At 35.5% G+C, this 16,272-nt stretch overlaps 1 protein-coding gene across 3 annotated transcripts in view; it reads right to left on the reverse strand.

Moving 5' to 3' along the window:
- MICAL3 (microtubule associated monooxygenase, calponin and LIM domain containing 3) overlaps positions 1 to 16,272 on the reverse strand; it is a 252,128-nt gene that overhangs the window by 110,157 nt on the left and 125,699 nt on the right. For 2 of the 3 annotated variants that reach the window (XM_031939707.1, XM_031939708.1), the window contains exons 15-22: positions 15,738 to 15,844; positions 15,560 to 15,622; positions 14,276 to 14,452; positions 12,833 to 12,916; positions 8,217 to 8,312; positions 6,066 to 6,122; positions 3,057 to 3,164; positions 303 to 410 (exon numbers count right to left, since the gene is read on the reverse strand). In XM_031939707.1, the coding sequence (XP_031795567.1) occupies positions 303 to 410; positions 3,057 to 3,164; positions 6,066 to 6,122; positions 8,217 to 8,312; positions 12,833 to 12,916; positions 14,276 to 14,452; positions 15,560 to 15,622; positions 15,738 to 15,844 (800 nt within the window). The remainder of the gene's footprint in view (positions 1 to 302; positions 411 to 3,056; positions 3,165 to 6,065; positions 6,123 to 8,216; positions 8,313 to 12,832; positions 12,917 to 14,275; positions 14,453 to 15,559; positions 15,623 to 15,737; positions 15,845 to 16,272) is intronic. The other variant, XM_031939709.1, reaches the window with a different exon arrangement.

Below are 16,272 nucleotides of genomic sequence, written 5' to 3' on the forward strand. Positions count from 1 at the left end.
ACTCCCTTTCTGATGAACACGTCCATACTTGTGTTCTTTCATGAATTGACATCTGTGAAGGGAAAAACTCTTTCCTAGGACAAGACAACTTAATACTTTTAATACTCATACATTTCTTCTCATGGGTATTTTCAGCCTCTTATTTGCTTATTATAATTCAAATATTCTTAAGTTTAAAAAGGTAATCACACTAGGCTTTGGCAGAGTATAAAATCACCAATATAAGAGGACAACTAACCAGTTCATTTTACCATAGCTTTATGTTATGTCTAAACACACAGAACCCTTGGAACGTCTCTTACCAGTTCCTTCTTGTCTAGAAGGGTTTTGGGCTGTTCTTTCCTTTGAAGCTGATTGGCTATTTGCTCAGCCAATGAGCTCACTCCGCCCGTGTACATCTTTATATACTTCTATTGGTTGGAGGACATAAAATAACCAGGAAATTAAGGAAAATGAGAAAACAAAAAAATAAATTAAGAAGACAGGAAATGTTTTTAAAAGATATAAAGTGAGAAAAAGGTGCAGCAGACAAACCATGCCAGCACAGTGCCTGAAAGCAAGATAACCAGGTGGGGTGATAAGAAGGAAACGGGTGTCAGTGATGACATAAAGACTAATTTTAGCAGAACTGTCAAAGAAAAAAAAAAAGCATAAAAAATTATGTTAACTACATTGAAACCCGGTAATCACTCTTTTTGGAGAATTTCAACGCTTAAAGACACAAGGGGATAAAAAGGGATTCTAAAAACAGCAGGAACTACATAGAGAGGTCTAAAGGATTCGGTCTCATCCAGACATGTGGTTCCATGTTTGGAGGGTTTCTGTGCTTCTAGAATATATCACTCCTTTCAAGGGTCCTTTCTACATATAAAAAGTAGGTAACAATCTCCAATTACACTCACAGTATAACTATTAGTTAAAGCCTGAAGGCTCTTTATGAATTATTTGATCAAATTCCTCTCATTTTTATAAATAAGGAAGGTAAAGTCCAGATAAGTGATTTCCCCAAGATCACACAGAGACTGGGAGACAGTGCCAGAAATAGAATGAGAATGCAAATCTCTGGTTTCCCAGGGAAACTATATCATGTTTCCTTCTCTTTTTTAGTGACAGCCTCAGAATATAGTCAAACCTGCAAACACACCCAGTTTTTATCTGGAAGAACCATCCAAAACTGATTTCTGTTTAAACTCATGAAACATCAGGAAGGGTACATTCACAGAAACATGCTTCCAAATAAAGGTGCCATAGCTAAAGCTTTCCTGGCTGGGATGGATATTCTGACTGGATGCTATCATTTTATTCAATTAGTTCAAATTTGTGTCTTGGAAAAGTTGAGCTATTTTTGATCTAGGCCAAAAATGTGAAAAAAAATTGAAATAATTTATCATTTTGGGCAAAAATGGAATAAAAGGTAGAAAATTCCACAACATTTAGAATAAAATTTACAGTTTACATCTCTTAGAAGCTGGTTGAAGAATTACATAGACTATACAATATCAGTTTTGAATATTTATTTCACTGTATGTAAGAATGTAGATTGGTGTACATAATTTCTCTTTGCTCAGTTCAACCTTTCTGGTGGATAACTGCCTGGATCCTAACATATAATGTTACTTTAAAGCAGAGAACTCCAATCAGTTGCATATATGCCAAATGTTAGAGGTAGTTAAAGAGAGAACCTCCAACTCAGAGCCATCCAGAAGCAGCTGTCATGCTAAGATTAGTCCAAGTTGAACAATTTTTTCAAAAGAGAAAGGGTATGTAACTCAACAAGAGCACCTGAGTGAGCTGAGGATAAACAAGGGAAGTGCTCATTCTAGATAAAAGATAACTTTAAAAATATGAATGCCACAGTCCAATCAGATACATAAGAAAGTCATCCACAATTTAGTTGGGATTGGGAAGATCATTGCAATCTTCAGTCTTAAGCCAAGAACCATATTTCAAGGTCATTGTCCTTAGTCCATCAATGATTTCTATTATTATTATTAGAAGTAATGAAAATTGAAATGCAAATTCAAATCCAAAGTTTTAAAAAATTAGAGACAATGGAGAAATTTTTAAGCCTAGTAAAGACAAAGAACAAATAGAGGCAACAAGGTAGTACAATAATAAGAACAGAGGTAGTAGATAATTACATTATTTATCATTCCACAGCAGACAAGATTAAGCATAAACCAGAGAGCAAAAACAGTGGACTAGGAAATTAAGTAAGCTTTCCTCAAAGATTTAGGTCCTTCCAGGTTTGGCAGTAGCACTAACATACTGACTAGCAACCCTTTGAAGTTATTATGGTCCAGGGCCGTCTTTGTGTTTCAGTTGGGTTCATTTCAATAGCAGCAATATGTTAACAGAATCAAGCATTTCTGGGGAAGTGGTAGAAACTATTTGCCAATTTCTATTTTTTTTTTTTTAACTTTGCTGTTATGGAACTGTTAAAACTTAGTAATATTTATGTTCTCTCTCTCTCTCTCTCTCTCTCACACACACACACACACACACACGTTATGATATGAGTAAAAAACAGTTTTTAAAAAGGCCTAATTTTCCTTAAAGCATTCCATGATCTAATAAATTTTAGTATGGGAAATGTCAGGACTGATTTTTTATGAATCCAAATTAGACACACCAAAACACATAATTAAACACATACATATTCCTATGAACACCATTCACTATGCTTTAAATTCTATTACAATAAATATATTTCTCTTTAAGGAAAAATTTCCAATCCTTCACCAGATCTGATTTTCTAATAAATATAGACAAAAACAATTTCTAAGGAAAAATAATCACTTGAAATCTACTTCATTAGTATATGATCAGAGTATGGCCAAAATTAGCAGCTTATTTCATTCATTTATGCATGGGGATACACAAACACAAACATAGACACAGACACATTCTCTTGGGTTCTTAAAAAGGAGATAAACCAGTTAGAGGTTCTGTCAAATCCCCTCTGGACAGAAACCTCTTGTGACTACATTAATTGGTGTGAGGTGAGCAATGGCCATACATCCAACAGTGGTTTTGCCAAAACTCAGGCATGCTACCTGTCGGAGGGAGTCAGAGGAAGGTGAGGCAGGACGATTGGAGGAACGGAGGCTAAGGGAAAGCTCCCATTGCTCAACAAAAAATCGACGAGAAGGTTCAGTTTCTTGCTAAAAAGAAAAAAAAATGAAACATGGAGGAAAAAAAAAAATCAAAGGAAGTGGTAAATTCAGAGTTCAAGCCTGATTAGAGAAAAAACAAAAAACAAAAACTTAGCCCTGTTAAATCTCTCAGCCTCATAATAATGTTAAAATTACAGAGAACCAGGAGAGAAGCATCCTTGGTTGCTGGAAAGCAAACTACTTCAGATTACTATGATTTTTGAAGCTAGCCAGAAAGCAGTTAGTAAGCTGCCTGAAAACCAGCTTTGTTTCCATGGTACCATCTCATGGTTGAAAAGCTGGTCAAAAAGCTCTCTCGGTCAATCTGTTCTTGAAAGTGAATCCAGATATCAATATCCACAAGCCTTCACTTAAAAACTTTTTGTGAAGATGAGTTCGAGGGTCTACTCATTTTCTCTTGGACAGCTATGATGGCTAGAAATTTGTCCCTGTGTTGTGCTTAAATCTGTCTTTCTGCAATTTACATCCACTGCTTCCAATTCTGCCATCAGAATGCAAGCAGAACAAGTGAAATTATTCTTTTATATCGAGTCCTTCAGATATTCTATTATACTAAATGAGATTCCATCAGGTCCTACAATAGATCCTTGGATGGAGATGAATGCCCTTCAATCTGATTGCTCTCCTTTGGATAATCTCTAGCTTATCATTCCTAGAAAGTGGAATCTAAAATTAAATATATTTATCATCTAGACAAAATCATTCATCCTCATGATTGTTGCACTCTAAGAAAGTGACACAGAATACAAGAAAATTAAGATGAAGGGAAGATGTAGCTTATAACAAGCATCTCCCTATAAGCCCAGTTATGCACTCAGAAAAATTTCCACACTAAACAAGAGTTGTGTTATCTGAGGAAAGTGGGCTTCTCCCATTGGCTTTAAAAAAGCCTAAGTAAAAGAACAAAATAAATGCAAAGAAGGAAAGTTATCGCCTTCTCCATTAATCATACTTGCTAAGAGCCTACTGAAGCTTGAAGGAAAAAATCAGGATAAAAAAGCCCAAGCCATTGATCCTTTATTTACCATAGATCAGATCTTTTTTGACAGAAAAATCCAATTAAAGGATTTGCTATTTCAATGATATGGTTAACTAAACCTGGACCTTTTCAAGCTTTTATATTCCCTTGATTATTATTTATACTTACAGATCCAACATTTCTGGGCAGATTTAATATTAAAATCTCCTAAAGGAAGCAATATATTGGAGTGATCACATTTTCTGCTAGTGCAGTTCCAAGAAGACACACTCCTATCACTCTCTATAGCTTTATTAACAGACAAATGGATGAGAACAGTACTGGGCAGCAGTCGCCTAATGCTCTGTAGGCCTTTGCTCCAGAAACAAACATTCTTTGCCCTCAATATTCAGGATAGCTTCAACTACAAGGCCACCAGAAAAAAAACTTGGTGACTTCACTGAAGGAAGTAACAGTACAAGAAGAAAGAAAATCAGCCTCCCTCAGGAGATATAACAGGCAAAGATAATGTTATTTGGTGAAGGAAAAGGAGATGTGAGTGTAAGTAAGGTCACAAACAAGATAATGAACAGGGCTTAAAGAGACACTGAAAATGAGGTCCCTGCAAAATGATTGGACTACAGCCCAGTACATTAATGAAGCCAAAGAATTAGTCTTTTCCAAAAAGAAAGGAAAACCACATCCAACTCATTATCTTCTGAGGGCAAAACTCCAAGACATGTCTCTTCCGTACCCTTCACCTTTTTAATCTCTAAATTCTAACCCCACTAAATTTAAATGACCAAAAAGAAACCTCAGCCTCCCCTCACATATAGGTTACTACCTTCTCAATGAAGTTAGCTTCCTTTTTGAGAGAATGGGTTGATATGTAAATAGAAAAGTTGATTTTGTAAAAGACTTGATTAAAAAAAAAAGTTTAAAAGAAATACAGACTATGAAGAGACAAAATGATTTCTTTCAATCCTCATTTAATTCTTGATCATACACTCCACAACAGCTATATATGCAGCTTTTTTTCCTCTTCTTGATTTGAAGAAGTAACTGAGGTAAAGAGGGTGGGTTATGAGATTACTTTGCTTCCACACATACTTGAATATAAATGAACTCTCAGCCCTAAATGTCTTCTTATATGTTTAGAAACAAAGCAGAGAGAACAGACTTTGGTGTGTATTCAATGGCAAGTAATCATCCTTTACATCCTCCATATCTATATACTTAGACTAAATGGTAATTTCTGCTAATGACAAATGAAGTTCTTGTATTCAGCATGTTGATTGGATAATTTGGCTCATGTAAGTAATATTTAATGACAAGGTTCAGTGTTTAAGTCCTGATTTTCCAAATGATCAATCAAATAATCCAGTAAACAGTTTTCATCGCTGTTTCCAGCATTCCTTCTCTTGCCATCTCCTTAACATTAAAATTCTCAACAACAGTAAAAGCTGTGGTTTCCCCACTATCTTTATCTATCCCCATGCCCAAGATATTATAGCTGTCAAAAAGGCAGAGTGAATGACATCTACTTAATAAAAGTGTTCTCAAAAGCTCACCATGGAATTAATCAATTGTGTTCCACTATAGCTATGACACACTTAAAGAGAATGAGAGATATGACCATGAGAGAAAATAGAAAGGTGGAAAACAAAAAGCCATCGGGAATCTGTAGAGTAGCAGAAATAAATACATCATCATTAGCATAGATTCTGAGCGCTATGTTGTCCTGGAAGCATGGTCTGTGCTGAATCTTCCTTATTAACAAATTCCAAATGAAATCTGTTTTTTATTTGAGTAGCAAGAGTGCAAAAAGCAACCCAGAGGGCATTCTACTCTCCACAGTGCCTTCCCATCCTTTTGCACCCCAATTGTGTATAACCTCTCAGCACCTCATGCGATGGGCTCATGCTTTTTACCCTTTCAGAGTGGGGACTCTGCTTGCCACGGTTGTCAGCATCAAGATCCCTGTACATCTGTAGGCAACAAAGTGTAAACTTAAGCACCGGCTAATGGCTTTATTTGGACATACTAAATGACAGTGAGAAATGAGACTGGAAAAAATGCACCATGTTAATTTTAAACATATCTGTTCCCTCTTCCCATACCTCCCTCTCTCCCAAAACCTTATATCCCATCTGTACTAAATCCCACACACAAGGACAAATCCGTGTTCGTGGCCAGGGTGTCCAACTTTAGGGAAGATGGATAAATTAAACTACAGTTAGTACAAAGGTGGAACAAACTCATTTTTCACACAGTGGCAGGAGAGCAAAGTTAAACAGAAGGGTTAAAAAATAAAAATAAAAAAAAAAGCAGGTTAGAAGAGTGAAATTTTCCAAACCAGAAAGGAAAGGCAGTGAGTTGGAAACTGGCTAGAATATGGACCACTACAAACAGTCTAGAGGAAAGTCTAAGATGGGGAGTGGTTCCTACCCTAGAAGGACACAGGACCAAAACTATTCAAAGGACAGATGGAGAAATATAAATTTAACAGTTTTATCACTAAAGAAGTGTGTGTATAATAGGTTCAGTTTAATTAGGGAAGCAACTGACACAGATTTGGGATGAGGGTAGGGAATAATTTTCTGTGGCTCTAGACTTTAAGACTAAGAATTAAATATGGAATTAAATAATGACTGAAGAAGTGATTCAAAGTTGCTGTTATGGACTTCCTTGGTACAAAGGCATGTAACGTTTGCAGGATGTCAAAGGGAAAAATATATTTACTAGGTTTTTGAAAGATACGTTTCTTCCTTGTACATGTTTAACTTAATTTGGATTACTTGCTGTCTAGGAGAGTGGGGAGGAGGAGAGGAAGGGAGAAAAATTTGGAACACAAGGTTTTACAAGGGTGAATGTTGAAAATTATCTTTGCTTGCATTAAAAAAACTAATTATAAAAAAAATTAATTAATTTAAAGATTCAATTCTTAACACAAAGACAAAGGTACTAAATGTCTTTAAATAGACCAAGTCAAATTCAAATAGAATAATTAAGTGATATGCTGATAGGCATCTCCAATTTTATTCAATAGAGGTGAGGGGGATGTCTTTAGTTTAAAATCATCTTAAAGAAGACCAATATAAAATAAGTTGCATATTATATTATAGGCAGTCCTGATAATAAACTCAAGTGTTTTAAAACCATTTATCATTTAAATAAGTCATCTTAAATGAAGCAACAATTTCCTTTGGAATCTCTGTTTTCTGCCTCAGAAATCTGAATTCTGTCTCAGAAATCAGGATTCTACATTCCTGATGGCCAGAAAAATCCCATATGTAAATATATTTTTAAAATTACTGCTCTAAGAAATATATCCTTAAGCACAACTATTACAGTTCTCATTAGTCTAAAGTCATTATGTAATACTCTCCGAAGTGGTTTTATACTAGCCTGCTCTAAGTCGGGGGAATATGGAAAGTGGATCATTCAATGAATAAATAGGAGGCAGAAAGATCTGAGGGGTTTTCATGACCTCAGCAAGAATAGGATGCCCTGAAGCTTTAGAAATAGCCAAATGACTTTATTCCACTGCAAAGACAGAATATAAAGAAATGACAACCCTAACCTGAATTATACACTGGTTATGCCCCACCTCAAGTTATTTAGTTCTGTGAAAACATAATTTTAGGTCAGATGATGTCATGGGGACAGTTAATTGAAAAGAAACAACAGAATGTAGAGCCTCATGGTTTCATAACTTTACCATAAGGTTTGACTAAAATATATAAGATATCATTGAAAAATGTTAGTTTGCCCAACTTTCAATTTCTCTTATAGATTCATTCCTTTGCTTGGAGCTTTGTGCTCTAGTTTAGTGACATTCTTCACCTTTTATTTATTGTCAAATTAATATGAATTGACACTAATTTTGTGGGGAAAAAAATTATTCAGGAACTGAAGAGTCAGGAATCAGTTTGTAACAATGAAGGATAAGGAGTTTGGGTTTTGTAAAGTTCTTATTTTTTTAATAGAGGGACACCTGATTTGGTCACTAATCTAGCCACCTGCATAGGTGAGGGAAAAAAAAAAAAAAGGAAGGGAGGAGGGCATGCAGAAATGATCACCTGTTGATTGCAATATAATCGAGAAGGTGGGATGGAGGGAGAAGAAAGTGTAATCACTTTTTTCGGGCATGTCCGAGAACACTCCTTTCGCCGTCGCTTTTACATTAACAAGACAACACAGAGAGGGAAAAAAACCATTGAAACTGATGGGAAAATATAGACTAGCTTCAGAAAGGTTAAGCCTCTAGTATCTCACCAAGAGGGATCTCCTTCCTCTGCCATTTCTACATCACTAAGAAATCATGACACAATCGAGAAGAAAATCTGGGTTTTCATCTTTAGAAGTACAGATCTGATAGGGAAGGAGGGAAATACTAAAGGGCTAGATTATATAGACTTCAAATATGGAAGAAATTTCAGTCTAAATATAGCATGTATTCAGAATGGAACAAAGAGAAATGTGAGCTTTTGCTCTTATCTTAGAACTAGGTTTCCATAATCATTCCCTGGTCATTCTGAACTATGCTAATACAAGACTGTCTTCCCCACCTCTTTCTAACTTCCCTTTATGTGTTGTCTTCTTCCCACATTAGAATATAAGCTCCTTAAAGGCAGACTTTCTTATTCCCAAATAGCCATGGGGTATGGGGTATCATTATTAAAAGCCCCATGTTTAAATCCTGGCTCCACTAGCTGTGCGATTCCTGCCAAGTCACTTAATGCCCCCATTTCCAAATTTCCCTCATCCATCAAAAAGGAATGATAACTCAATGACAACCAATCATAAGAACAGAAGAATAATAGTTAACATTTATATATTGTGTAGCTTTGTAAGAATCTCTCTCTCTCTCTCTCTCTCTCTCTCTCTCTCTCTCTCTCTCTCTCTCTCTATATATATATATATATATATATATCTCACTTGAAATGAAATTTTAAAAAGCACTATATATGTTATTATTATTTCTTGGCTTTAATAAAATAGTAGAAGATAGAACAGTAGGGTGAAGAATAAGCGTTTGACTATTGACTGTTACTCTCCTTGGCTAACATACTGGTCCAGAATGGGAGTTTTTAACTGGGGGCTCTTGAATCTTAAATAAATTGATTAATTTCAAAGTATATTCACATACTATATTATATATTTCAATCTATTTCTTTGTAATCATATGTATTTTATTCTTAAAAGGATTTCAAAAGTTTACAACAGAACATTTAAGAATAAACTGATAGACGAATGACAAATCAGTAGCCAAGCAGTGACTCAGAAACTATCTGTGATACCATCATGCTGTTGCCTTTTTCCTCAGTGGCCCTTTCTACATACTAACAGAGTTCTGGGATTACTGCCAAAGGACTACAATGAAGTCTAGGAAGGAGGATGTAGAAACAAATCCCATTTCACTCAGCTGAACACCTTGGACATCCTGTCCACAGCTTCTTTTCCCCATTCCCTTCTTTTTAGTCATTTCCTATAAGAACCCTTAATCAGTTCCAAGGCATTCATTGCTTTTCCTCTTTGCATTTACATTTTCTAGTGATCTTCTAAGATGCTATTTTTTTCTCTCAGATTTTTTGATACTGAGAATGACTGTATAGAGTTCTGTCATAAGGCAGGTACTATTAAAAACATAGTATCTGATTCTAGTGGAGAGAAGAGTCTATGAGAAGTACAAGTTCCAGAAAAGATTTTTCTAATTTAGTCAGACCTTGCACATCAGGATAACATGAGGTTCTGAGGTAAAGATGCAAAAGAATACAGAGGAAGCAGCACAATGCTTAAACAAGCTTGGTCTTGGTCCAAAGAGAAGCTGCTTCCTTGACCAACTTAGCCAGCAAAATAATGCTTTTTATCTCTTTCTTGCCCCTTCCTTGCCATCTAAACTACCTAGAAAGATAAGACCACACCATAAGATATAATAACTTGCTGTCCCTCCTACATCTATTAGTAGGGCATGGAGGTAGAGAAGTAATAAACAGAAGTATGAAAGGAAATTTTCTGTAGTATCAAAAAACTTTTATAGTATCTGGAACACTATTGTTCCATTTTATACTTTTCTGCTAGGTTGGGGTTTTTTTGGTGGGCAATTGCTCAGAGACATACAGCAAGGATTAAGTATCTGATATTGGATTTGAAGTCAGGTTTTCCTGACTCCAGGACCAGTGCCCTGTGCCATCTAGCTGCCCCTCTATCTTATACTTTTTCAGATGGCAATTCTGGGTCAAGATTCCATACTCTGTTTTTCTTCTAAAAGAAAAAAATCAGTATGTAAATTTTAGCTAATAAGCACATTTCATGTGCGTGCATATGCACACACCACACACACAAGAAAGAGCTGTAGTCTTATGAATATTTCATTGAAATCATGTTAGCACCATTTTGTTTTTCAAAGAAATCTTTTGCATATGAGAAAAAAAAAAAAACAAAGCAAGTAAGCTTTTCTTTTGTCTAAATCCTTGCCAAGGATTCAGAAACTATTTAAAAAAATATATATATATATAAAAAGTCATGTTTTTTCCCCTCCATCTAGGCTGATGAAATTCGCAGAAATACCCTTTGTACACATCTTTGTCCTATTTATTCTCTTAGTGCATTCATTCAATTTTCTAAAAAAACTATACTGTTTCCTAAATGTGTGGTTCCAACTTAGTGTGGCCTGAGAGTGAAGGCATAACTAAGCTATCAAGACAGCCTCCATATGACTTTTCTGCTTAACACTTTGCACAGAGCCAGAAACAAATTATGCATCTCACAAATGCTTTACGGTGATGACAAAACAAGACAAAATGGCATGCAGACTGACAAGAATGACAAAAATAACTCCAAGGAGCCAAGAAATAAACCTGCTCTTTTGTACAACTCCTGTTCAATCAGACAGTTCTTTTAACTTATCAGCTCCCTTGTGGTGGCTGCTGCTGCTGATTTCTTTGTTCCTTTTTTTATATCCCTAATACTTAGTACAGTATCTGGTACATAGAAGACCGATATAATAATAATAATAATGATAATGATAATGATAATAATAATAAAAGTTGACAATAATAATAATAGCTAACACTTATGTAGTGCTTTACAGTTTGTAAAATAATTTGCCAATGTGATTTCATTTCACCCTCAAAGCAATTCTCTAGTAAGGTGCTATTATAATCCTAGGTTTATAGATAAGGAAACTCAGCAATTAAATGATTTACCAAGGATCAAACAACTAATAAGCATCTAAAGTTGAATATGAATTCTGGTCTTCATGATCCCAGGTTCAATGCTCTTTTCACTAGTTACTTATAGATTCAAAAGGAAAAAAAAACAAACAACTTTCTTGAATTTTGGTTATTCATATTGCCTAGCAGGTCTGTCTAAAAGTGACCTAAGCAGATGGTATTCACAGTAGTTTCCTTTCCACTGACACTACAATCATTATTTCAAAGTGCCTCCAAACATGGTGATATCCTTATTTTCAAAGAATTTTAAGAAAATTATCTAAAAGGTTGGGAATTTGAATCCTGTTAAAAAGGAGAGCAGACTTCTCATTTCTTTCCCTAAAAGCATTTCTTCTCTTCAAAACTGGAATGTGAGAGGGACAGGTTGCAGGTACAATGCGAAGTTTTTCAAAGACTCCTACAAACTTAGATTGTTACTGAAACATTACACTGGATTCTCCTCTCACTCATGTTCTTACTTTCAAATTGTTCTCTAACCAATAGTTTGTTTTTTAATAGGGAATAAGAAGAACCAAAGCTAGGAAGATGGATAAGGAGGGAAGTTCTGATGTAAAACCGACTGAAACCAAAATCTCATTTATAAATTCAATGGTTGATTTTAGAGGTGAGGGTCTCATTTTTATTTCTTAAAGTTTACTATAAAATCAAAATCAAATAGGGGACCATTTTGTAGCTTAATGGAGCTAATGAGGTCTTGGCAACACATGTTTAATTATGATATAGGAAAAAAAAATCAAGAAGAAAAGTAACCATCCCCTACCTGTGGATTTTCTGCTTCTGACAGATGCCACATTTAACAGTCGCCCTCTTCCACCCCACCTCCCTTTCTTGTATTGTATGCTAAGCAATGGCATTTCTCCAAGAATGGAAGCCTAACCCTGCTCAGCTTTCACAATCTTTCCCAGGAGAAGATTTAAATTTATGGACAGAATCCTAGAAACATATCCAGGGAATAGCGGTGAGAATTTTTTTTTAAAACAAGATAATTTTCTTGGTATTAGCTTATACACAATTTCCCTGGTCTGAAATGAAAGGCCATGTTGTCACTATTTCCAGGGATGAAAAATTCATTATTTTCTTTTGTATAACTCTTCCAGTAACCAGATCTTAAGAAATAGTTTGTAGGCTTTAAAGTAAAAAGTATTTCCTTTCTACTTTATTCTACTATTTTTAATAAGAAAATTATCTAAAAGATGCTTTATCTATCAAATATACATTGATAAATACCTGGCAGTCTACAATGGTTTTCCATAAGGAAGTATGCAAGTAGTGAAATAAGATAAATTAGCAATTATTTTTCTGTTCTGATCTGGCAAGATAAGGGTTGCTGTAAACCTAACAGTTATTCCAAAAGGAAGCACAAACTAAAGATTTCACGATTCACCATTCTCTTTTTCAAGAAGGTAAGGGAAAGGAGATCTGAGAAGACAAACATCCTGGTCACTAGGCAATTCCTTTACCTGTTTCCATTGAGGTATCCGAGCAGGGCGACCCTGCTCTGGCTGTCTGCGGGATGGCTGGCTGATACAACGCTCTTGGGTTGGCTGTCACATATAAATCAGGAGTAGATGGGGAGCAGGACAAAGAGACAATTTTAAAAATAAAATAAAATAAGAAGAGGGAGAATTTAAAAGAAGCTGATGACAGATGGGAGGAGGAATAGGACATGGTATCAATCAAACATATTTATGATTTTAAAAAAAATTCTTGGCAAAAATAATTCTTAATAAGAATGCATTACACAACACAATTATAACTACAGGAAAAACAAATCAAAGTAAAATCAAAACAGGAAAATGGGAGTATATATGATTTTTGACTTTTCCTTTCCCAGGTTCAGTAATTATCTTGCTTGGACTTACTTCAGTTTAGAAAACCAAACTGTTCACCCAGAATGACAAACATGGTTAGCTAAATACAACTTTCTTCTTAATATTGAATGAGAAAAGCAAGATTGGATAGACTATTGCTCCTAAAAAGAAAGTCAATTCTGCTCCAAATAGGCTGTTTGGAATGGTGAGAACAAAAATTTTTCATGATAAAGAATAAAAAAGCCCAAGAGGAAAGCACATTTTGGAGGGAAAAAAAATAATTCTTCTAAAGATTCTAAAATAACTGTAATGACTTCAGGGAAAAGGGAACATGGGGAGGAATATAGGGGAAAATTTAGGTGACGTAAAAACAAAGAGATAGAAATTTATTTAAGAAAAACGGATCCTAAAATCCTATCCTCCTTAAAATCCCTGTGAAAATAGAAGAGGAATAGTACCCGATAAAGATACCTCTCTTCGTAAGTCAAAATTTTTTCAGGCCTTTGCATAGGCTCTTGGAATTGGAAGAGGCTTGCTGATTAAATTAGGAGACATTTTTCTCATGTGATAGAAAACACACTGATAGTTTGAGAGTCAGCGAGTCTCAAGGTAGTGTTATATAGTGGAAAGAACTGGGATTAGTAATTAAGACGACCCGGGATAAAATCCTGAAATGTATTATATGCTGGCTAAAATATGCCATGAATTTGAGAAGGTTGGGTTCTCTGGAGAAGGGAATTGGGATAAATAGAGGCAAAACTCATGTGGCTACCCCAAGTTCTCTGGACAGAGATGTGGAAGAACAGGCAAGGGGAAACCCAGCTCCTTCAGTCAAGGAATACCCATCATTTCTGTCTAAGGGTTCAACCCTGTTGATCTTTATTCTTCACTGGTCATCAGTACCCTTGGGCAACACAGCCAGCAGTGCAGTTTCTCTCTGCAGTGTTTGGGCCTACAAGCAATTAGCAGGCTCACACAACAGGCTGCTTCTTGATAATAAAAAAATAAATACAAAATGACCTTTTTTTTTCCTTATACCTCAACTGAAATCCAAGTAAGAAATCAAAGATAAGACAAGATCCTGCATCCTACCTGTCTCCTTATGCCAGAAGTGGATTGTAGTGGTGCATTCTCCTCAAATTTTGCCAGTAATTGGGTAGCCATGGACTTCACTTTATTCTGGTTGCCAATAGCAACATCAATCCTCCTCTCGGTCAAGGCGCTTACCAAAGTGGGCCTTTCTTCCCTGTAACTTCGAGGTGGTTCCTCCTAAGACAGCAAAACCCAAGATTCAAAACACTCAATTATAACAGAGCTTCCCCCAAATAGCTTTTTACTTCTTTGGGGGCTTAGCAAGTAATGGATTCAGGAAGGGAAAGGTACAATTTTGTTAATGTTAACAAAGTGCCAGGTGCTTTAATGAGATGAATAATTCAATGAAAAAGCATTTAATACATGATATGCATACTGCTAAATGCTAGAAATATAAATTAGAAAATTGAGAGCTCCTCATACTCCAATTGGGTAGACAACATTCCAAGCTTTAGGATAGCTAGAAAGGGCCAGAAGTCCTAAAGCTACATAAATATTCAACGACAGTGTCAGAGCTTAGAGGCGAAGCAGAAAAGATCTGGGGGATCATTTTTTTTTTTTTTTGGTTTATTATTAATTCACATTACTTTAAGAATTATGTTAGGAGAGAAAAATCAGAGCAAATGGGAAAAACCTTGGGAGAGATAAAAAAAACAGAAAAAAAATAAAATAAACACAGCATGTGTTGATTTACATTCAGTCTCCTTAGTTCTTTCTCTGTTGTAGATGGCATTTTCTGCACAAAGTCTATTGGGATACTTTTAGATCACTGAACTACAAAGAAGAACCAAGTCTTTCATAGTTGATTATCACACATTCTTGCTGTTATTTTGTACAATGTATTCCTGATTCTGCTTTTTTCGCTCAGCATTAGTTCATGTAAATCTTTGGTGGGGGAAAACTTAGAACACAATAGCAGCATACTTGGTAAATAACTGGTTTCTGTGTCTGAGATTCCTTTGGATCACAGAACTACGGTTGATCATTGCACAATCTTGCTGTTATTGTATACAACATATTCCTCTGGTTCTGCTTATTTCACTCAACATCAGTTCATGTAAATCTTTGGGGAGAAAACACACCAGCAGCACAGTTGGCAAATAACTGGTTTCTGAGTCCATCTTATGGATAACTCTCCAAAAAAGAATAATAAGTAAAAAACTATATAAAATATACATAATGCATAATACATAACATGCCCAAATCTGACCCAACAAGAGTAGAATTTGGAGAACATAAAGATAACTCAATTTAAATTTTCAAATATTTCTGGTTGTTTCTCACCTCCTCTGATTGACTGGTCTTCCTCCTCTTCCCTACACCATCCAAGTCCTTCTCTTTCTTATCCTACAACAAGAGGAGGAAGAGAAAAGGAAAGAAAACATTTATTTTGCTCAAAATATCCAGACATTCCCTCACCATGTGATCAGCTTTCCAACATAAGAGAAAATGTGCTCTTTACCTTGGGAGTGCGCTTCCGAGAGATGCTTTGCCCAAGTTTACTAAGGAAGGAGATGGGAGATTTGGTACTAGCAATCAGGACTGCTTTCTCTTCAGCATCCAAGTTAACTGTGAAGAGAAATACTTGGGTCAGAAACTTCCACGAGACGCTCAAAAGTAATCAGTCTTGACTATGTCTTTTTTGATGATCAACAAACATTTATTGGCATTAAGTTTAAAAACAAAACAAAACAACAATTTCTTAAAGGAATAACAAGGAAATGTCATTCTACTGAATTTGAAGGCAGAAACCTGCATATTACCTGACACTCTATTTCCCCTACCTTTTGCTTAAAGAATGTAATCTAATGTAATTCTAATCAAATCCTTGTTTAACGATCTATTAAAGGGAGTCAGGTGAGGAAAAACTAACTAAATATCCAGTAAAACTCTCCTCTTCTGATTAATCACAATTTATCCTCATATAGATTATTTGTACATAGTTGTCTGCATGTAATCTCCTCTTCTCCATTAGATTCCGAGTTCCTGGAGAGCTG

The sequence above is a fragment of the Sarcophilus harrisii genome, chromosome 5 (assembly GCF_902635505.1).
Source record: "Sarcophilus harrisii chromosome 5, mSarHar1.11, whole genome shotgun sequence".
Taxonomy (NCBI): domain Eukaryota; kingdom Metazoa; phylum Chordata; class Mammalia; order Dasyuromorphia; family Dasyuridae; genus Sarcophilus; species Sarcophilus harrisii.